This window comes from Triturus cristatus, chromosome 8 (genome assembly GCF_964204655.1).
Source record: "Triturus cristatus chromosome 8, aTriCri1.1, whole genome shotgun sequence".
Taxonomy (NCBI): Eukaryota; Metazoa; Chordata; class Amphibia; order Caudata; family Salamandridae; genus Triturus; species Triturus cristatus.
In genome coordinates this window covers 18589549-18611152 of record NC_140591.1, presented here as the reverse complement: position 1 = coordinate 18611152, position 21604 = coordinate 18589549, and the positions used below count along the sequence as shown (strand labels likewise).

Here is a 21604-nt window from a genome sequence, read left to right as displayed (position 1 = left end):
TACATTGAAGACACTATCAAGACACAAACTTTCTTCAAACCAACTGCCAGAAACAGTCTATTATCATTTAACAGTTTCCATCCTCGTCCGTTAAAAGAAAACCTACCATACAGCCAGTTCTTAAGGCTGAAGCGTAACTGCAGTGATTTAACGGAATACAAAAAAGCAAGCAAACGACCTTAGCCAAAAGCTTCTCAAACGAGACTATCCAACCAAAATAATATCTAAATGCAAAAAAAGGGCGAGAAATCAGCTAAGGGATTGTCTACTGGAAACAATGCACAGAGATCCTACAGATGATACACCTACATGCGTGACAACCTACAGTACAGCGAGCAATGCTGTAAAGAAAATAATCAACAAAAATTGGCGTATCTTGACCTCAGGTACTTTAAAATGGCATAAACCCAGGTTTGCAAACAGAAGGACAAGGAATATAAAAGATATCTTGGTACATACACGACCACCCCTTCCCTCCACAAAAACGATCAACACCCTGTGGGACTTACAACCAGTCACAGGTCATTACCCTTGTGGACAGTGCTCAGTATGTCATCTAACTACATCAACAAAGACTATCCAACTAACGCCAAACCTCAAGTGGACCATAAGACAACACACAAACTGCAATACATCCTTCGTCATCTACATGATCACATGTCCTTGTAACCTTAGATACATCGGAATGTCATGCAGGAAAATCAAAGAATTTGCGAACATAGGAGTAATGTAAAATGTAAACGAGAAACCACAAAGATGAGCCGACATTACATTGAACAAAAACACTCAGTGGATGATTTGAAATGGATTGTAATTGAAACACTACTAGGATCAAAGACTAATGCTGAAAAAATCCTATTTGAAAGAGAACAAAGATGGGTACACCGTCTATGTACAGATACTAAAGGATTGAACGATAACATACCCTGGTTAAGTTTCAAATAACTTCTGACAGATCTTGACCCTCTACACCCGCAACGTGAGGAGTCCTTCCTGAACTAAGTCTGACATACTTTCATCTTGTACCTACGATGCGATGGACAATATTCTGATTTATACGACAAAAATAAGCATTGACCTCAACTTGCTTCCACCTTTAACGCAACGAGATAACTATATCTATCCGATGGAACTTCTAAACGCTTCGTCGTCAGGAAATTAAGTGTACAAATACATTACCATTACACACAAAACACCTACATATTTAAAACTAAGCTCTTTTTATATATATTTTTTTTATTCATTTTTTCAAATAAGAGCCTTACTTTATTGCGCAAAACACGTCACACACAAAGTGAGTCCTTCCTCGATTCACACAAACAATGACTTGTATAGTTCCTCCTCGACCTTCATCACGAGAGTACAAAACGGCAAGGACACGGGATCTCGTTCAGTACGAGCCCTGCAAGCCATCGTCAGCACAAGTTGTGCATAGCCCGCAAAGGAGGTATGAAAGAAGAATCCTGTAAACGGCAACCAGCCCTGCAGCCTTCAACTATTACACGGTATTTCAAACCTCCCAACCCCTACCCATCCCTGCCCTATCCCGTTTCTTTTTAATTACAGGCTACGCGCTTACGGTGGCAAGGCAGCAGCCGCAACACGGATGCGCCTAAAGGTAACTCACAATGTTTGTTTCTTTTTCTGTCTCCAAGTACCAAGGGATATTTAAAGCTTGTAAACAAACCGCTTATATGATTAATAGTCTCTACTAGAAAACTACGATGTGACGTGTTATTCTGATGCCAAATATTTCACTTGAACAGTTCAAGACCACTCCACCACAATAACTTCAATTGTGATAGCGAGATCTACATCCCAAATACTATCTCTCCTCGCACCCAGCTCTCTGTGCTCAACTTAAATAGTAACAGATACGAACTTTTGTGATCGCTCTCTCTAAATACAGTGAAGATTTGCCATTTTTGACATTGCTTTACAGTACAGTATCTTAAAGAATTGCAATTTTTACAAAGATATCTGCTTTATAAACACCTAGATTGGTGTGCATTTCATTGTATTGTCTCTTATTTTATTTTACTTAATTTGTTCTTCCTTTCTGTAGGAAAAGAATAACCTTAAGATACTGATAGACTATTTGTTTATGGAAACAACCATAAACTTTCTTTTTTGAACTGGATACTACCGGTTCACACATTCACTAGGTCCTGAAGAATGCCCAACGACCCCCTCCAGGGGCGCTAGAGGGGCAGAAACATGTCGACCATTTTTGATTTGGACACCAAAATGTGCTGTGGTTACATAATTTGACCTACTGCACCACTATTTTTAACTTTTAAGAGTCTACCAACACACCTGACAGAATAAATTTTTTTTTTTGAGGGCAGTGTCGGTAAGACATTTTTAACGTCAACTTATCACTTTATTTTGCACCTTTTTTGCACCAATATTTCTGATCACTACTGCGAATTAGCGGTTCCCTCCTGGTGGAGGAAGCATTACACACAAGAGACCCAATGATAATGCTGACACGTATTCATAAGGCGGAGAACCAAGATAAACCGCCAATACCATCAAAAATACGTGATTGAGGGTTCTCATAATACCTATTCAGGTATTAGTGGTTCAGATAACGATCTAAAAGACCCCTATTTCCAGTTACAAGTGATCCATTCCCTTTTGATTCATGATGTATTTACGTAATCCCATGCTTTTACCTGTGATTCCTTTTAAAGTGAAGAGGCGCACTGCAGGAGAAGTGTAGTTGCCAGGAGTACTTCTTTTGAAGTGACTGTAAGTCACATGTGTAAGGAGATGTCATAAGCCAAGTGGGGCTATGTTGCCAGACAGTCCTGCTAGGGTGTCTGGCTGTATATGCGCAATCCTGTGATTTCATCTGTGATGCCCTTAGGGGCTGTAATTACAATGCATTCAAATGATCAACCAAGGTGATGAGTACTGTCATTCTAAAGTGTGCGTAAACATGGATTCTTGCTGCTGCGCTTAGGTGAAGTCCCCAGACTGCGAGCCCTTAAGATATAGAGGTGCATACTTTATGTTCAGTAGGAGATGCTCAGTCAGGGTCATGTGTCACCAAGGCAGGCTTACCCCTTTTTAATGCTTGTTGAGGTAATGGGGTGGGTCGCCACTGGGATGGTGCCAGTGCGCAGGGCCCTCGCTTCAGGTTATGTTCAGCTATCTGCATTGGGGGCAAGTTGATGTGCATACATGGGAGTGGTGGTACCAGACCCCCACCCCCCCTTTGCGGGGAGGGGTGGAGATGTTATGCAATGTCACAAAGTAATTCCAACAGCTTATGTATATTCGTAAATTGGTGCAAAGTATTGAGTAGTGTGTGTGTTTAATAAATGTACTCTTACTTTTATAAAGCAAAGTACAGACTGGACAATCAATTAGTGAGTGTTATTTTTGTGCACCTGCAAATGGCGATTACTAGCCCACACCACCTCCCTTGAGTAAACCTCAGACTGCTCTGCAACGCTACCCTCTGAGAGTCAGGCGCTACAATTGGGTGTTTGGTTCCCAGTGAAGGACAAATGTAGTCATGTACTGGTCATCCAGCAAACGAAATGACGAAAGCGTAGTCATCTTCATAGTATGCCGTGTTGGTAGCCTTGGCCGGGGCATCGGCGTCTTCCTGGTCTTCCAACATGAGGTTCCCGAGACATATCTGGCGCCCTCCGGGTGCACTGCCACGTGTTCCTCCTCCTCTCCCACGGCACACGCTAGCGTAGTGGTTGGCCCTCCTGCACTTGGCGCATGCTTGTCCTCTCGCGGGGCACTGGTCGTGTTCTCCGTGGTCAAACCCACAGTACCACACTTGCTGCTGGATCTTGTTCCTGTGCCCCATCACGGATTCCCCACGGGACGTCTTTGGATGGCCTCCACTATTTCCTCCTTCACAAGCACTTGTTTCGGTGCGACAGACATGTTTCGTATCTGAACTGCCTCCATCTCTTCCGCTCGCTTGTCGGAGAGCTCATGGAACCGGGCCAGTATCAGGATTTCATCCAGCGAGATGCCAGGTTGTCGCAATATGAGGCGCCTGAGGGCAACAGATTTACATCCAGAGATCAGTTGTGCTCTGATTTCATCATTGTGGTCTAACCCTGTGCACGTGGCTGCAAGTTTCCGAAGTCTGGCATAAAACATATCCATCGTTTCGACATCCGTCTGCCCAGCTTGCCCCAGTTTGAACCGCTCGTAGTCTGGGTTCATCTGGGGATCGAAATACTTGTTCAGGGTGGTAATTGCAGTCTCGTAGTTGTCAGCGCCGGTATTGGGCAGGGACTCAAATAGTTCACATAGCTCATCCCCTCCGAAGTGCATGAGCAGCGAGCTCTTCACTTTCCCATCATTTTCACGGGTCCCAGGGGAAGTAGTGGTTCAGGCACCCTACCCAGCGCTTCCAGCACGGCGCTGCTGTGGCCGGATCAGCTAGCTGGCTGAACGGTGGCAGTGACGTCACAGAGGCATGTGAGTGTGGAGCCATGGGCGCCGGGGCCTGTGCCACAGGTTCATCGCCCATGCTGTTGCAGTACGGTAGCGCCTCTGCGTGGAGAGAGGTAGGATTCCTGCTTCGGTCGCCGCTTCTTCACCTGCGTCGCCTGTTAGTATTCCTCCTGGTGTCACTGCTCTGAAACAGCCTGTTCACCACCTATGCTGCCCCACCGCCACTAGGGTGCGTGCTTCTGCCAACTGGGGTCTTCTCTCCAGCCCTCCAGGCAGTGATGCTGGCACAGCTCAGGCCTCTGGAGATGGCACCTCCCCACCAACACGGTGCTGTAGGGGTTCGCGTGAAGGCACAGCCTAGGAGCCGGGACAGCACTGGAGAGCACGTGGACACGCGCGCACGAAGCGCCGCCGGACTCATACGGGCCTCAGGGGAAATGCAGGCCTTGCAGATGTGCCGGTCCTGGTGTAATGTGGAGCGCGGCCACTGCGGGAGCAGGCTCGCTGGAGACGCGCCTGGGGCGAGATAGCGCCCATGTCCGTAAGCGGCCCCACATGCTGGGAGAAGCAGTCTCAGGGATGCGCTGATGCAGGCCAAAGGGCGGGTGCGGGCACTCACCACACACGCCAGACAGCTGCCGCCAGAGAGGAGCAGGATAGCGGCCCTTCAGGAGCGGTGCAGTCGCTGTGGAGTGCGCGACTCACCGCAAGGTATGCACGTCCTCCCCGACGCTGACCGCAGTCGGCTAGACCACCCGCCAGACACAGGATCAGGATGGGGAGGGCGAGGGTCCGCAAACACTCCCTCGTTGCCAGTGTGGAGTGCAGGGGCTATTACAATGACTAGGCCTTTTCTGGCATAGTAATAAGGGACCGCCACACGTTGTTGCAGTTCGGCCGTAAGGTCACGTGTGACCTTGGCCCGTTTATTTTATACCCTCGGACTGAGCCCGGTCACGAGGGGTGACGTGCGTACGCACAAACTCGTAGAGGCCGGGTGGCACTCTACACAGGGCTCTTCCGAGGTCTCCCGCCACCAGGACTCCTCCGAGGGCCCTTCTGAGGGCTCTCGCCCCACCTGCCCCCGGGCCCTTCCGAGGGCTCCCGCCCAGCCGCCGATGACCAGGCCCTTCCGAAGGCTCCTGTCCCCCCCCTGCCACCCAGGCCCTTCCGAGGGCTCCCCCCTCCACCCGCCGCCACCAGGTCCCGCTCCCACCCCCGCCACCAGGTCCCTTCCGAGGGCTCCCGCCGCCACCAGGGCCCTTCTGAAGATTCCCGCCCCCCGCCACCAGGGACTGCTCCCACCCCCGCCACCAGGACCCTTCCGAGCGCTCCCTTCCCCCTCCCCTCCCCCCCCCAGGGCTCCCGCCCCCACCAGGGCCCTTCTGAGGGCTCCCGCCGCCACCAGGGCCCTTTTGAAGGTTCCCACCCCCCGCCACCAGGGCCTGCTCCCACCCCCGCCACCAGGGCCCTTCCGAGCGTTCCCGCCCCCGCCCCCCCGCGCCCCCCCCCCCAGGGCTCCCGCCGCCACCAGGGCCCTTCTGAAGGTTCCCGCCCCCCGCCACCAGGACCCTTCCGAGCGCTCCCTTCCCCGCCCCCCCCCCCCAGGGCTCCCGCCCCCACCAGGGCCCTGTAATATCCTCCGACGTGGGGTAGCGGTATAGTCTACCCGCGTCGGAGGTGAGGTGCGAGCGCTGACGCATGACGTCAGGCGCTCAGTATAAATAAAGGGGTGTGGCCCGCAAACGGCAGTCGGGACCACGCTGGAAACTATGTCGGGTGTCCTGTAATTCACTGCGCGTTGCAGCGCGCTAGCCACGTGGCCTCTGGCATATAGGCCATCACACTGGCGACGAGGGGCAGAAACGACCCCATGCTATGGTGCTGACAGCCATCTCTTCGTGCACCACTGCTGTGCCCTCGACCCTGGCTCCTTGCTGTCTCGCCTGGGTGCAGCTCGCCTGCGATGTGCCCTAGGCAGGTTGTGAGACCCCACGCTCGGCCCCTTTACTCGGGGGTGTGCCTGCTGATGGGTGTGTGCATCGCACGTGGCCGGCGGAGCCTGCGGAGGTACGCGCCCGGCACCCTGGTGAGCGGAGGACCCCGCTGCGAGGCCTAACACGACCAGGCCGCTGGAGAAGCCCTAAGGGTGTCCATCCTGACCTCAGCCAAGCGGCTGTCACTGTCCCAGGAAGGTAGGCGGCGCACGTGCTGCGGAGTGTCTTTGCGACTGCGCCAAGATGGCGTCGATTCCCGCCATTGAGCCATTTGTGGTCGACGGAGCTTCCTCCTCTCTTGCCCCACGATGGGGAGACTGGACCGATCGTCTCCAGATCTACTTCGAAGGGGCGGGCATAGCCCGAGAGCGGCGCAGGGCCCTGCTCCTCCACCTGGGAGGCAAGGACATCCATCGCATTTACAAGACGTTGGTGGAGGCTACACCTAAGACCTACGTCACGCTTCTCAATGCCCTGAATGCGCACTTCGAGCCGATGGCGAACAGAGACTACGAACGGTTCATATTTCGCCAGGCCAAGCAGGAAGCAGAAGAATCGCTGGACGCATTCCATGGGCGCCTGAAGGAACTGGCCAGCACGTGTGGCTTCCGCGACGAACAGGAGGAGATCCGAGGTCAGATTATTCAAGGATGCTACTCGTCCAAACTCAGAGTCAACATTCTTCAGGAGGACGGAAAGCCCCTGGCGGACATCCTCACTCTGGGCCGGTCGAAAGAATTGTCGCAAGCCAGGGCGTTGCACGTGGAGGCGGCGCTCCACCGCCCTGTCAAGACGGAGCAGGTCAACGCGGTGGACACGACCAACGTGGTAAGGCCCAAGTCACGCCAAAACGCAGGGAGAAAGCCGCAAGACAGGAAGAAGGGATGCGGATACTGCGGAGGCACGCCACATCGCCTGCAAGACTGCCCGGCAAGAGGGAAAAGATGCAGTGCATGCGGGTGGATGAACCATTTTGCGGCAGTCTGCCGGTCCACAAAGTCACGGAAGGAGGCAGCCCAGACGGTGGCGGAAGAGCAAGACGGAGAGGACATGGATGATGACACAGGGGACTACCCGGTCCACTACGTGTTCGCGGTAGACCAGCCACGACGGAAGAGACGACGACTCCCAAGGTGCAAGGTCAAGATCCACAACCAGGACGTGAGAGCCACCATAGACACGGGGGCGTCGATCGAGCTCATGGCGGCCAATGTGTATGAACAATTGAATCCCAGCCCCCCACTGAACAAAGCAAGAATCAGAGTATTCGCATATGGGCAGAAGATACCTATCCCGCTCTTGGGGTGTTTCAAGACGGAGATGTGCCACAATGACATCAAGATACCCACCACAGTGTAAGTGACCCCTGAGGGAAATGGGATGCTGATCAGTGGGCAGTCAGCAGAAGAGCTGAGGCTGATATCGTTCGCCCTGGCGGTGCAAGAGGAAGAGTTAGAGGCCATCCTGGAGGAGTTCGAAGAAGTCTTCAAGGGCATCGGATGCCTCAAAGGTAAAGAAGTATCCCTCCACATCGACCAGTCGGTCCAACCGGTGGCGCTGAGGCACAGGCGCATTGCTTTCCATTTGCGCAAGAAGGTGGAGGATGAGCTAGAGGCACTGGAGAGGCAGGGGATTATTGAGAAGGTCAGCGGACCCACCCCGTGGGTGTCCCCGATCGTAGTGGTGAGAAAACCGAAGCAGCCGGGGCAGGTCCGCATCTGTGTGGACATGCGCCTCCCCAACGCCGCGGTGAAGAGGGAGCGTCACCTAACTCCCACCATTGACGACATCCTGGGAGAACTGAACGGCGCAAGATGGTTTTCGAAGATGGACCTTAGGTCCGGATATCACCAACTGCCGCTGCACCCAGACTCTCGCTACGTCACTACTTTCTCGACACATGTCGGTCTCAGGCGGTACCGACGCCTCAACGTCGGAATCTCAAGCGCCGGGGAGGTGTTCCAAAACGCTATCCGAGAAGTCCTCAGCGGGCTGCCAGGGGTCCTGAACGTAAGCGATGATCTCCTGGTGTACGCCTCATCGATAGAAGATCATCACCGGAGGCTGCGAGGGGTCCTCCAGAGGATCAAAGAATCCGGACTGACCCTACACAGGGAGAAGTGCCAATTCCTGAAGAAGAAGATCAGTTTCTTTGGGTACACATTCTCCGACCAAGGAGTCACCCCGGACCCGGACAAGGTCAAAGATGTGCAGGACGCTCCAGCACCTTCCAACATCTCGGAAATCAGGAGTTTCCTGGGGATGGTGAACTTCTGCGGACGATTTGTCCCGGACTTGTCAAACCTCACGAAGCCCCTCAGGGAACTGACAAAGTCCTCCACCCCGTGGCAATGGGGACCAGAACAGGAACAAGCCTTTAAGGACACCAAGGCGGCGTTGTCGGCTGACACCACCCTATCATACTTTAATCCGGCCCGGTCCACCAATGTGGCAGTGGATGCCAGCCCATATGGGCTAGGGGCAGTGCTCGCGCAGCTGCAGGAGAATGGTGAGTGGGCCCCAATAGCCTATGCAAGCTGCTCTTTGACGGACACAGAACAGAGGTACTCGCAGATCGAGCGAGAAGCGATTGCCATCCATTGGGCCTGCCGACATTTTCACGTCTATGTGTACGGCAATCCATTCACCGTGTCCACGGACCACAAACCCCTCATCCCCCTGTTTCAGGGATCGGCGTCAAAACCCCCGCCGCGGATCGAAAAGTGGATCCTTCAGCTACAGGAGTACGACTACACAGTGGAGTACAAGCCAGGCTTCTCGAATCCCGTGGACTATCTCTCGAGACATCCCAGAGTAGCCACTAAAGCGGAAGAGGATGCTGAAGACACGGAAGAATATGTCCGGATGGTATCAGAGAGGTCCCGGCCGTTGCCCATGAGCCTCGACACGATCGTAGCAGCCACCCAGGGGGACGAATGTCTGCAACTGGTCCTGACGGCCGTCCAGTCACATGACTGGCGCCCCATCCAGTCCTCAATGGCCAGACGAACGCTGCAAGCCAAGGCCATCCTGGAGTCGCTTATGCGGGTCAAGGATGAACTCTCGGTCGACACCAGTGGGTGTCTTCTTCGGGGCCCGCGACTGGTAATCCCCTCCCGTCTGACCCAGCAAGCGGTGGACCTGGCACACCGGGGCCATCAAGGCATGGTGAAAACAAAGAGTCGGCTGAGGGCCAAGGTAAGGTTCCCGGGGATGGACCCCATGGTGGAGCGAACAGTCCGAACATGCTCCTGGTGCCAGGCGTCGGGTCAGCCGGATCACCCCCACCCCTCATCACCGAGGAAAACCCGCAGCGACCATGGGAGAAGGTGAGCGCAGATTTTGGGCACCTCCCAGATGGACGCTATGCCCTGGTGATCATCGACGACTACACAAAGTACCCGGAGGTCGAGGTGGTGGGAAGCCAGACCGCCGCGGAGGTCATCACAAAGTTCGAGAAGACTATCGCCACGCACGGAATATTCGAAGTGGTCAAGACAGACAACGGCCCACCCTTCCAAGGGCAAGAATTTGCGGACTATCTAAAGGAGTGGGGAATCCACCACCGGAAAGTGACCCCGCGCTGGCCTCAAGCCAATGGGGAAGCGGAGAGGTTCATGCGGATCCTCAACAAAGTGGTACGCATTGCGCACGCTGAAGGGTCGCCGCTCGAGAGGGCCATCTACAGCTTCCTGAGAGAATATAGGCTGACGCCTCATCTCACGACAGAGACAGCCCCTGGACCGGCGAGCATGGGCAGAGTAGTGCGAGACACCATCCCGCATCACCCAAGCTGGATTCCGCCTCAGATCGACGCAGGGAAGGTCCTAGCCAACAGGACCCACTCCAATGAACAGGCCAGTGCCGACCGGGGAGCCCGGATGTCAACCATTCAAGTAAGAGAGAGTCTATCTCAAGGACCGGTATCCTGGGAGCAAATTCCGGCTCCCCTTTGAACACAAACCTTGGACAGTAGTCCGCCGAACTGGAACTCTGGTCACCGCGAGGAGAGGGACCGAGGAGGTCACCAGGAACATATCGTTCTTCAAAAGAGTGCACCCCGGGACCTCAGACCAGCGTCCGTCAGAACGCCAGGGCGACTGGCCGAGTCAGCCGCCAGCGGATGGAGGTCCGGAAGGGAGTCAGGGGTCCACCCCCACCGATTACGAGAGTCAACCAGACCAGAGAGCAACGTCGCCGCCAGGAACACCAGGCGGGAGGTCGCCCAGCCCTCAGGAGAGGTCCCCAGGGAGCGCAGCCTCGCAAGGAGTGGTCCCGACAACACCATCAGCGCGGGGACAGCAGTCCGGATACAGCCTGAGAAGAAATCCGGCGCCATCCTCCCAGCTGGCTGACTTCCTAGTGTGACGGACCTGGGACTGGAATTCCAGTGACTGGTAACAGACCTAAAAGGTCAAAATGTTTATTGTTTGTTTTTATAAAGGTTAGAAGGAATGTAATATCCTCCGACGTGGGGTAGCGGTATAGTCTACCCGCGTCGGAGGTGAGGTGCGAGCGCTGACGCATGACGTCAGGCACTCAGTATAAATAAAGGGGCGTGGCCCGCAAACGGCAGTCGGGACCACGCTGGAAACTATGTTGTGTGTCCTGTAATTCACTGCGCGTTGCAGCGCGCTAGCCACGTGGCCTCTGGCATATAGGCCATCACAGGCCCTTCCGAGGGCTCCCGCCGCCTCAAGGGCCCTTCTGAAGGTTCCCGCCCCCCGCCACCAGGGCCTGCTCCCACCCCCGCCACCAGGGCCCTTCCGAGCGTTCCCTTCCCCAGGGCTCCCGCCCCCACCCCCGGCCCTTCCGAGGGCTCCCGCCGCCGCCACCAGGGCCCTTCCGAGGGGCTCCCGCCGCCCCTCCGCCATCAGGGCCCTTCCGAGGGGCTCCCGCCACCAGGGCATTGTGCGGTGCACCGCTCCTCTCCCAGAAAGTCCACATCCCTGCCCACAAACAGCTTTGTGAAACGCACCATTCCATACCACCGGGTTCTCGGAAAACAAGCCCCGTGGAATCTGTATTCAGGTTTGGGTGCACTTAATATCAACTGGAGTACGCAAAACAATGCGATGCGTCAGGCTTCTCAAGCAGCGTGCTCGAAGGGGGGGCCTGTATATATATTCGGCAGATTCAGGCCCCGTTCCCTTTAGTGTGCCTTTCAAAGCCAAGGTCAGTGGTGTGGACATTGTTGTCCTGCGCCCTCCTGCCAGGAAGAGGATGCTGCTTAAATTATAAAATAGAACAATAATCAGGGTTCAGTGAGGCCCTGGTGCCACTGCACCTACTGCACCCACTGAAGCTACCCCCCTAGTCAAGACACTTGTTGACAAGCTCAGCGCCCTGTAAACGGCGTAAATAGACCAGGTGAGTGATAAACTGACAGCCCCTCACACTACCTGTAGGGAAGGAGCAAGACCGTTCTGTCACGCCCTTAGTGTAAAATGTTTTCAGAGTGCATTGTGCCCCCTCCCCCGTGGGCTCCCCTCCAGTCTTACAAACTCATACAAAGGAGGATTTTGCTACACAATGATGGAAAGGTTTATCTTACAACACTTAACTAATTAAATCAACAGACGCCACACTCACTTCACCCACCAAACTAACACGTTACCCCCCCCCCCCCCCGGAAACAGCTACAAGAGACGGTGCCCATGGATGCCACGCCCCACACCCTCGCATGACCTTTGAGCCGACGGCAGTGAGCTAAGTGCTGCATATTACATGGTGAACTCCAAGTCCCAGAATGCAGCTTGCTCGTGGTAGCCAGGTACACCAGCTGTTTATTGACGCACAAGGCAGGTGTGTGAGCCTCGCCATGGCTGTTTGTGCCATGCTGGGGGGCTTCTGTTGACAAGACCCCCCCTTAGGCCTGCCCAGTGCACCCGGCGCGAGGGCAGGTGCCAGACACGGGAGCCCCGCTGGAGGCCAAGGTGAAAACACAATTAACAACAATCCCCAGAAAGGTTAATCCACTTAGAGAAGACGCGCAGGCGGCGGGGGCGGCGAGGGGGAGGAAAGTGTATTAGCATCGAATGCCCTGGCCCATCATCGCCCCCCCCCCCCCCTCCCCCAAGGGCACACAATGAGCTTGGGAACTGTCACTAATGCGATTACCTCTTCGGGCCCCCAGGACACTGCTTTGTATGTAAAGCCCGGGTCCTGCCCACTCACTGGTGTAAGCCGACAGAATTTGGCCCTTCTATAGCACACGGTGCAAATGAGATGGGCCTCTAGGTGCTTTACAGATGACCGGATGTACCGTGGATGGGGGCTACAAGGCCAGCTGCAGGGCGGGGAGGGGTGCGCGCACTCAGTGCCTCAGGCGCCAAATCTGCGCCTCGCGTGGAGTTTACAGGCCAGGGCGGCTGCCACCAGTCAGTCATAAGGGCCAGTCATAGGTCAGGCCTTCGAGGATAGATTCAAGGCTGGTAGGGCTGGGGCAGAGTCGGCGCCCTAGTGAGGCTGGGGCACAGTTGGTGAGGCTGGGGCACAGTCGGTGAGGCTGGGGCAAAGTCGGCGCCCTAGTGAGGCTGGGGCACAGTTGGTGAGGCTGGGGCACAGTCGGTGAGGCTGGGGCACAGTCGGCGCCCTAGTGACCCAGGGGCAGAGTCTGTGCTCTAGTGACCCAGGGGCAGAGTCTGTGCTCCAGTCGGCGCCCTAGTGAGGCTGGGGCAGAGTCGGCGCCCTAGTGAGGCTGGGGCAGAGTCGGCGCCCTAGTGAGGCTGGGGCAGAGTCGGCGCCCTAGTGAGGCTGGGGCAGAGTCGGCGCCCTAGTGAGGCTGGGGCAGAGTCGGCGCCCTAGTGAGGCTGGGGCAGAGTCGGCGCCCTAGTGACCCAGGGGCAGAGTCGGCGCCCTAGTGACCCAGGGGCAGAGTCGGCTCCCTGGTGAGGCTGGGGCACAGTCGGCGAGGCTGGGGCACGGTCGGCGAGGCTGGGGCGAGGCTGGGGCACGGTCGGCGAGGCTGGGGCACGGTCGGCGAGGCTGGGGCACGGTCGGCGAGGCTGGGGCACGGTCGGCGAGGCTGGGGCACGGTCGGCGAGGCTGGGGCACGGTCGGCACGGTCGGCGAGGCTGGGGCACGGTCGGCGAGGCTGGGGCACGGTCGGCGAGGCTGGGGCACCGTCGGCACCCTAGTCAGACTGGGGCACCGTCGGCACCCTAGTCAGACTGGGGCACCGTCGGCACCCTAGTCAGACTGGGGCACCGTCGGCACCCTAGTCAGGCTGGGGCACCGTCGGCGCCCTAGTGAGGCTGGGGCACCGTCGGCGCCCTAGTGAGGTTGGTAATAAACAACAGGAGCATAAACCCTTAAACCTCGTTGAGACTGGGGTAATAGTATAAAAGGCAACAATGATTCTCAACAGGTATCATTTAAACAAGATGGATAAATAGCATGTACAAAAACATTACATAAAGAATAAGGAAGACTCCGAAGAAATGAGGTAGAAAAAGGTCAAATTGTATTAGATCAGCAAAAAGTTTTGCAAAAAGGACATACAATAATGTGAATGGACAATGGAACAGTTGTATCAGCACTGTACGTAAAATGAATAACGTATAAGAACAACCCAAACTTGTACTTGGTGCTTAAAAGTGTACGTGACACGAAGACGGCGACGCAAGTGACAAGGTGAAGACAGCTAAGAACGGCGCAAAGTGAAGTGAGAGTGAAATTTAGAAAATATTTACAGAGGTTCTGAATTTAATTTTTTACAATAGAATTACTTAAATATACACAATAATAAGGAACCATTCGACGCCGAATGCTGGTTGACTCAGACGCCAACCCTGACGCTCTATTCATTAGGCAGTCACTACCCTTTGCGCTGTTTAAGCGCTTATTTATCTGAGGATTTATCATATTCGCCTTCTCTACTGCCCCTGGCTGCTTCCATTACCTTGAACAGCACCCTTGATTGACTCAATTACCCTCCTCTTGCGTTTCCCTGCGCCGACTTAACTTTGGAAATTTCACAGAATCCCAGAATTACTCTTGCACTCTCCTGAGCAGCATTTACGTTGTGTCTTAGTACCCTTTTATTTCTTCGCCCTGGATTTTCTCCAATTACCCACGTCCAGAATTGTGTCTACGCGCTTTCCCTAGCAACGCTCTGTATTTTAGAGTTACTCATGATTACAGCACTTTTTTGAATATTACAGCCCAGTCCTGATGATGATCCCAAATTGCTCGGATCGAAACGCAGTCGACTTATCAGCTTAAACTGATGGCCCTATGGTTCCTTCTTATTGTGTATATTTAAGTAATTCTATTGTAAAAAATTAAATTCAGAACCTCTGTAAATATTTTCTAAATTTCACTCTCACTTCACTTTGCGCCGTTCTTAGCTGTCTTCACCTTGTCACTTGCGTCGCCGTCTTCGTGTCACGTACACTTTTAAGCACCAAGTACAAGTTTGGGTTGTTCTTATACGTTATTCATTTTACGTACAGTGCTGATACAACTGTTCCATTGTCCATTCACATTATTGTATGTCCTTTTTGCAAAACTTTTTGCTGATCTAATACAATTTGACCTTTTTCTACCTCATTTCTTCGGAGTCTTCCTTATTCTTTATGTAATGTTTTTGTACATGCTATTTATCCGTCTTGTTTAAATGATACCTGTTGAGAATCATTGTTGCCTTTTATACTAGTGAGGTTGGGGCACAGTCGGCGCCCTAGTCAGGCTGGGGCACAGTCGGCGCCCTAGTCAGGCTGGGCCACAGTCGGCGCCCTAGTCAGGCTGGGCCACAGTCGGCGCCCTAGTCAGGCTGGGGCAGAGTGGGGCAGAGTCGGTGCCCTAGTGACCCTGGGACTGAGTCGGTGCCCTAGTGAGGCTGGGGCACAGTCGGCGCCCTAGTCAGGCTGGGGCACCGTCGGCGCTCTAGTCAGGCTGGGGCACCGTCGGTGCTCTAGTGAGGGTAGCGCACAGTCGGTGCCCTAGTCAGGCTGGGCCACAGTCGGCGCTCTAGTCAGGCTGGGCCACAGTCGGCGCTCTAGTCAGGCTGGGCCACAGTCGGCGCTCTAGTCAGGCTGGGCCACAGTCGGCGCTCTAGTCAGGCTGGGCCACAGTCGGCGCCCTAGTCAGGCTGGGCCACAGTCGGCGCCCTAGTCAGGCTGGGCCACAGTCGGCGCCCTAGTCAGGCTGGGCCACAGTCGGCGCCCTAGTCAGGCTGGGCCACAGTCGGCGCCCTAGTCAGGCTGGGCCACAGTCGGCGCCCTAGTCAGGCTGGGCCACAGTCGGCGCCCTAGTCAGGCTGGGCCACAGTCGGCGCCCTAGTCAGGCTGGGCCACAGTCGGCGCCCTAGTGAGGGTGGGGCACAGTCGGCGCCCTAGTGAGGGTGGGGCACAGTCGGCGCTCTAGTGAGGCTGGGGCACAGTCGGCGCTCTAGTGAGGCTGGGGCACAGTCGGCGCTCTAGTGAGGCTGGGGCACAGTCGGCGCCCTAGTCAGGCTGGGCCACAGTCGGCGCCCTAGTCAGGCTGGGCCACAGTCGGCGCCCTAGTCAGGCTGGGCCACAGTCGGCGCCCTAGTCAGGCTGGGCCACAGTCGGCGCCCTAGTCAGGCTGGGCCACAGTCGGCGCCCTAGTCAGGCTGGGCCACAGTCGGCGCTCTAGTCAGGCTGCGGCACCGTCGGCGCTCTAGTCAGGCTGCGGCACCGTCGGCGCTCTAGTCAGGCTGCGGCACCGTCGGCGCTCTAGTCAGGCTGCGGCACCGTCGGCGCTCTAGTCAGGCTGCGGCACCGTCGGCGCTCTAGTCAGGCTGCGGCACCGTCGGTGCTCTAGTGAGGGTGGGGCACAGTCGGTGCCCTAGTCAGGCTGGGCCACAGTCGGTGCCCTAGTCAGGCTGGGCCACAGTCGGCGCTCTAGTCAGGCTGGGCCACAGTCGGCGCTCTAGTCAGGCTGGGCCACAGTCGGCGCTCTAGTCAGGCTGGGCCACAGTCGGCGCCCTAGTCAGGCTGGGCCACAGTCGGCGCCCTAGTCAGGCTGGGCCACAGTCGGCGCCCTAGTCAGGCTGGGCCACAGTCGGCGCTCTAGTCAGGCTGGGGCACAGTCGGCGCCCTAGTCAGGCTGGGCCACAGTCGGCGCCCTAGTCAGGCTGGGCCACAGTCGGCGCCCTAGTCAGGCTGGGCCACAGTCGGCGCCCTAGTCAGGCTGGGCCACAGTCGGCGCCCTAGTGAGGGTGGGGCACAGTCGGTGCTCTAGTGAGGGTGGGGCACAGTCGGTGCTCTAGTGAGGGTGGGGCACAGTCGGTGCTCTAGTGAGGCTGGGGCACAGTCGGTGCTCTAGTGAGGCTGGGGCACAGTCGGCGCTCTAGTGAGGCTGGGGCACAGTCGGCGCCCTAGTGAGGCTGGGGCACAGTCGGTGCTCTAGTGAGGCTGGGGCACAGTCGGCGCTCTAGTGAGGCTGGGGCACAGTCGGCACCCTAGTGAGGGTGGGGCACAGTCGGCGCCCTAGTGAGGCTGGGGCACAGTCGGTGCTCTAGTGAGGGTGGGGCACAGTCGGTGCTCTAGTGAGGGCGGGGCACAGTCGGCGCTCTAGTCAGGCTGGGCCACCGTCGGCGCTCTAGTGAGGCTGGGGCACAGTCGGCGCTCTAGTGAGGCTGGGGCACAGTCGGCGCCCTAGTGAGGGTGGGGCACAGTCGGCGCCCTAGTCAGGCTGGGCCACAGTCGGCGCCCTAGTCAGGCTGGGCCACAGTCGGCGCTCTAGTGAGGCTGGGCCACAGTCGGCGCTCTAGTGAGGCTGGGCCACAGTCGGCGCCCTAGTGAGGCTGGGGCACAGTCGGCGCCCTAGTGAGGCTGGGGCACAGTCGGCGCCCTAGTGAGGCTGGGGCACAGTCGGCGCCCTAGTGAGGCTGGGGCACAGTCGGCGCCCTAGTGAGGCTGGGGCACAGTCGGCGCCCTAGTGAGGGTGGGGCACAGTCGGCGCTCTAGTGAGGGTGGGGCACAGTCGGCGCTCTAGTCAGGCTGCGGCACCGTCGGTGCTCTAGTCAGGCTGGGGCACAGTCGGTGCCCTAGTCAGGCTGGGGCACAGTCGGTGCCCTAGTCAGGCTGGGCCACAGTCGGCGCTCTAGTCAGGCTGGGCCACAGTCGGCGCCCTAGTCAGGCTGGGGCACAGTCGGCGCTCTAGTCAGGCTGGGGCACAGTCGGCGCTCTAGTCAGGCTGGGGCACAGTCGGCGCCCTAGTCAGGCTGGGCCACAGTCGGCGCCCTAGTCAGGCTGGGCCACAGTCGGCGCTCTAGTGAGGGTGGGGCACAGTCGGCGCCCTAGTGAGGCTGGGCCACAGTCGGTGCTCTAGTGAGGGTGGGGCACAGTCGGTGCTCTAGTGAGGCTGGGGCACAGTCGGCGCCCTAGTGAGGGTGGGGCACAGTCGGCGCCCTAGTGAGGCTGGGGCACAGTCGGTGCTCTAGTGAGGGTGGGGCACAGTCGGTGCTCTAGTGAGGGTGGGGCACAGTCGGTGCTCTAGTGAGGCTGGGGCACAGTCGGTGCTCTAGTGAGGCTGGGGCACAGTCGGTGCTCTAGTGAGGCTGGGGCACAGTCGGCGCCCTAGTGAGGCTGGGGCACAGTCGGCGCCCTAGTGAGGCTGGGGCACAGTCGGTGCTCTAGTGAGGGTGGGGCACAGTCGGTGCTCTAGTGAGGGTGGGGCACAGTCGGTGCTCTAGTGAGGCTGGGGCACAGTCTGCGCCCTAGTGAGGCTGGGGCACAGTCGGCGCTCTAGTGAGGCTGGGGCACAGTCGGCGCCCTAGTCAGGCTGGGCCACAGTCGGTGCTCTAGTGAGGGTGGGGCACAGTCGGCGCTCTAGTGAGGGTGGGGCACAGTCGGTGCTCTAGTGAGGGTGGGGCACAGTCGGTGCTCTAGTGAGGCTGGGGCACAGTCGGTGCTCTAGTGAGGCTGGGGCACAGTCGGTGCTCTAGTGAGGCTGGGGCACAGTCGGTGCTCTAGTGAGGCTGGGGCACAGTCGGCGCCCTAGTGAGGCTGGGGCACAGTCGGCGCTCTAGTGAGGCTGGGGCACAGTCGGCGCTCTAGTGAGGGTGGGGCACAGTCGGCGCTCTAGTGAGGGTGGGGCACAGTCGGTGCTCTAGTGAGGCTGGGGCACAGTCGGCGCCCTAGTGAGGCTGGGGCACAGTCGGTGCTCTAGTGAGGCTGGGGCACAGTCGGTGCTCTAGTGAGGCTGGGGCACAGTCGGTGCTCTAGTGAGGCTGGGGCACAGTCGGCGCCCTAGTGAGGCTGGGGCACAGTCGGCGCTCTAGTGAGGGTGGGGCACAGTCGGCGCTCTAGTGAGGGTGGGGCACAGTCGGCGCCCTAGTGAGGGTGGTGCACAGTCGGTGCTCTAGTGAGGGTGGGGCACAGTCGGTGCTCTAGTGAGGCTGGGGCACAGTCGGTGCTCTAGTGAGGGTGGGGCACAGTCGGTGCTCTAGTGAGGGTGGGGCACAGTCGGCGCTCTAGTGAGGGTGGGGCACAGGCGGCGCCCTAGTGAGGGTGGTGCACAGTCGGTGCTCTAGTGAGGGTGGGGCACAGTCGGTGCTCTAGTGATGCTGGGGCACAGTCGGTGCTCTAGTGAGGGTGGGGCACAGTCGGTGCTCTAGTGAGGCTGTACACGTTTCCAGAAGAGATACTTTTTAAACTAACGTGTATAGATTACACCCTCCCCTCCTTTCTTAACATGGAGTCTCAGCCAACCTGCCCAAGCAGCGGATCCTTTCCTCGTTTGTCTTCCATTGACCCGCGGCTCCACCGCAACCGCTTCGGCGTCTGTCCGAGACACGTTTCTTTTTAATTTAAAAGGAAAAAAAACACCGCTCTCATTAGGCCTTAAAGCGCCAGAGCAGTCCAATGAAACAGCGTGCTGCCCATTTCAGCTGTGGACAGGTCAAGCCCCGCCCCCTCCCTTTGCATTCTGGTACCTGCAGTCCTGGGCAGCAAAACTCAAGACTGGGGTCTTTGCGGCTGGTAAATGTGGTGTTTTACACTAGAGGCACCTACACCTAGTCACAGCTGTTTTGGCACAATGCATGCAGGGGGTTGTAGGCCCAAGTTTATACCTCGATGAACAGCCCCCCCCCGCTGAGGTCACAATGCCGCGAAATGCAGACACCAGTGTCTCCCCAGGAACTGCTCATTGTGGGCCGGACTGGTGTCCAGGGACTTGAGGCAGGTAAAGTGAAGCTGTGTGTGAATTCTCATACTGTACTTGCTAGCCACTTGTTCGCCGTCTGCCTCTAGCCATTGGTGTACAATGGCTTGTTCTATGCAACTTTATGTGGCCAGCTATGTCATGTGTTTCTTGTCGTTTCTTTTTCTTTTTTTTCTTTGGCTAATTTGTTTTCGGTCCCACATTGGGCTGCTGTTAATGTTATATAATAAAATCGATTTTTTTTTCTTTATTAAATTCACATCTCCAGTTCCCTTGACTGGATTTTTGCCGTTTTGCTGATTACATTTTTTGAGTGGATTTTTAATGTGTTTTGGTACTTCTAAATGCTGTACACATTTTAGTGAAGTCAATCTGTTTTCTCTGTGTCCTAGCTGCCAGGGGTGAAGCTGGTGTATATTGTTGCGACCTCTGTCTGGGCCCAGCACGTTAGTGACCTGTGGTGGTCTGCGGAACAATCACCCGCAAGGGTCTTTAGGCGCTGGGGGCCGTCGGGGAGATTAAGCAGAGTCACATGGTGCTGGGCTAATCTGCCGCTGGGGATCGAACCGTGATCCCCAGATTCCGGAGTCAGTCGCCCTGGCCGCTGCGCCACACCTCTTCCCTTCCCTTTACCCTTCCATAATCCACATTTGTAAAGCGCAAACCATCACCCGTAAGGGTCTCTAGGCGCTGGGGGCCGTCGGGAAGCTATTGCCCAGAGTCACATGGTGCTAGGCTAATCTGCCACCGGCGCCGGGGATCGAACCGCGATCCCCAGATTCCGGAGTCAGTCGCCCTGGCCGCGGCCCCACCCCAATTGATAATTCGCTTTCTTACAGTGCTGCTGTGGATTCGTCAAGCCTCAGACCGGTTGCCCGGTGGCTGGCTGAGTGATGCAGGTGGTCTGTGGCAGGGGGCCTTGTATTATTCTTCATGGCTGACCCCCGCGAGGAGACGCAGCATTTCCTCTAGTATATCCGCTACCTACACTCTCTCACCCATCCCAAACCCCAAACCACTACTATGACCCCCAAAATAACCCTTTCTGGACTTCTCCAGCCTCTGCCCCTCCTTGCATCATCTCAAACCTCACAAATAGGCCTTTCTAAACACTTACCTTAAACCTCCGCCTACTGATATGAACCCCCCCCAAAAACGTTCTAGACTCCGCCCTCTTCCATCTCTTCACATGTCCTCCGCTCAAATTAATTTCATATTCCCCTATACCAATTCCCCACTAATCCTGCTAGGGTTCCGGTATAGCGGGCTACCCACCAAAAAGTGCTTCAACGCCCCATCAGGGGTAGCAAGCTGTGAGAAATTGGTCTGGCATATGTTGTCCACTAATTAAAGTGGGCACCTTGCACCAGTCCAAACAACCCTTATGGTGATTTAAGAGGTCAAAGATAACCTAAGAAAGCTATCCAAGTGGTAGCTGTGGAGAGCAGCCTTCAGGCTAAGTCTTGAAGGAATGTTAAGCAGCATGTTTTACCAGAATGCAACATTAATGTATTGGTTAAATGAAAGGAGAACCACGCAGTAGTTATAAACATATTTTTTTAAAAATATAACGCACTAAAAGTATGACCCAGTATCTTCTACACGAAGATACTCACAAAATACACAATACTGTAGCACAGAAACAATCGTAAGTAGAACTAATACACAGTGGGCTCCAGGCGGAGACCAAACCATATACTAAAATAGTGGTATAAGAACCACGACTCGAGTCAAGACAGTGTCTAGAGGGTGTAGAATTGCTGGGACCCCAAGGAACCACCCAAGGTGAGTAAGTAGGGACCCCACGGAGGACGGGTGCACTGTCGGAACACGACCGCGTGCACCGTACAATTCTATGGGAGAGTTGCGGTTGTAGTTTTAAAGTGTTAGGACCCTTCTGAGTGGACTTCGAAGAAACCCAGTGGAACTTAGGAGGTTGAAGAGCCACCCCACCCGTGGATACTGTAGTACCACAGATACCTATCCCAGGGAAGCCGGGTGCATAGGGCTGAAGTGGTGTCGGAAACCGCCGTCAA

At 56.2% G+C, this 21604-nt stretch overlaps 1 protein-coding gene across 1 annotated transcript in view; it reads right to left on the bottom strand.

The window, feature by feature from the left end:
• The window catches only part of LOC146799852 (sodium/potassium-transporting ATPase subunit alpha-1), an 86973-nt gene extending 67721 nt beyond the window's left edge, over positions 1–19252 (bottom strand). Inside the window, exon 1 of the mRNA XM_085620746.1 lies at positions 19115–19252. Coding sequence (XP_085476872.1) covers positions 19115–19153 — 39 coding nt within the window. The 5' untranslated portion in view covers positions 19154–19252. The remainder of the gene's footprint in view (positions 1–19114) is intronic.
• Positions 19253–21604: the final 2352 nt, after the last annotated feature.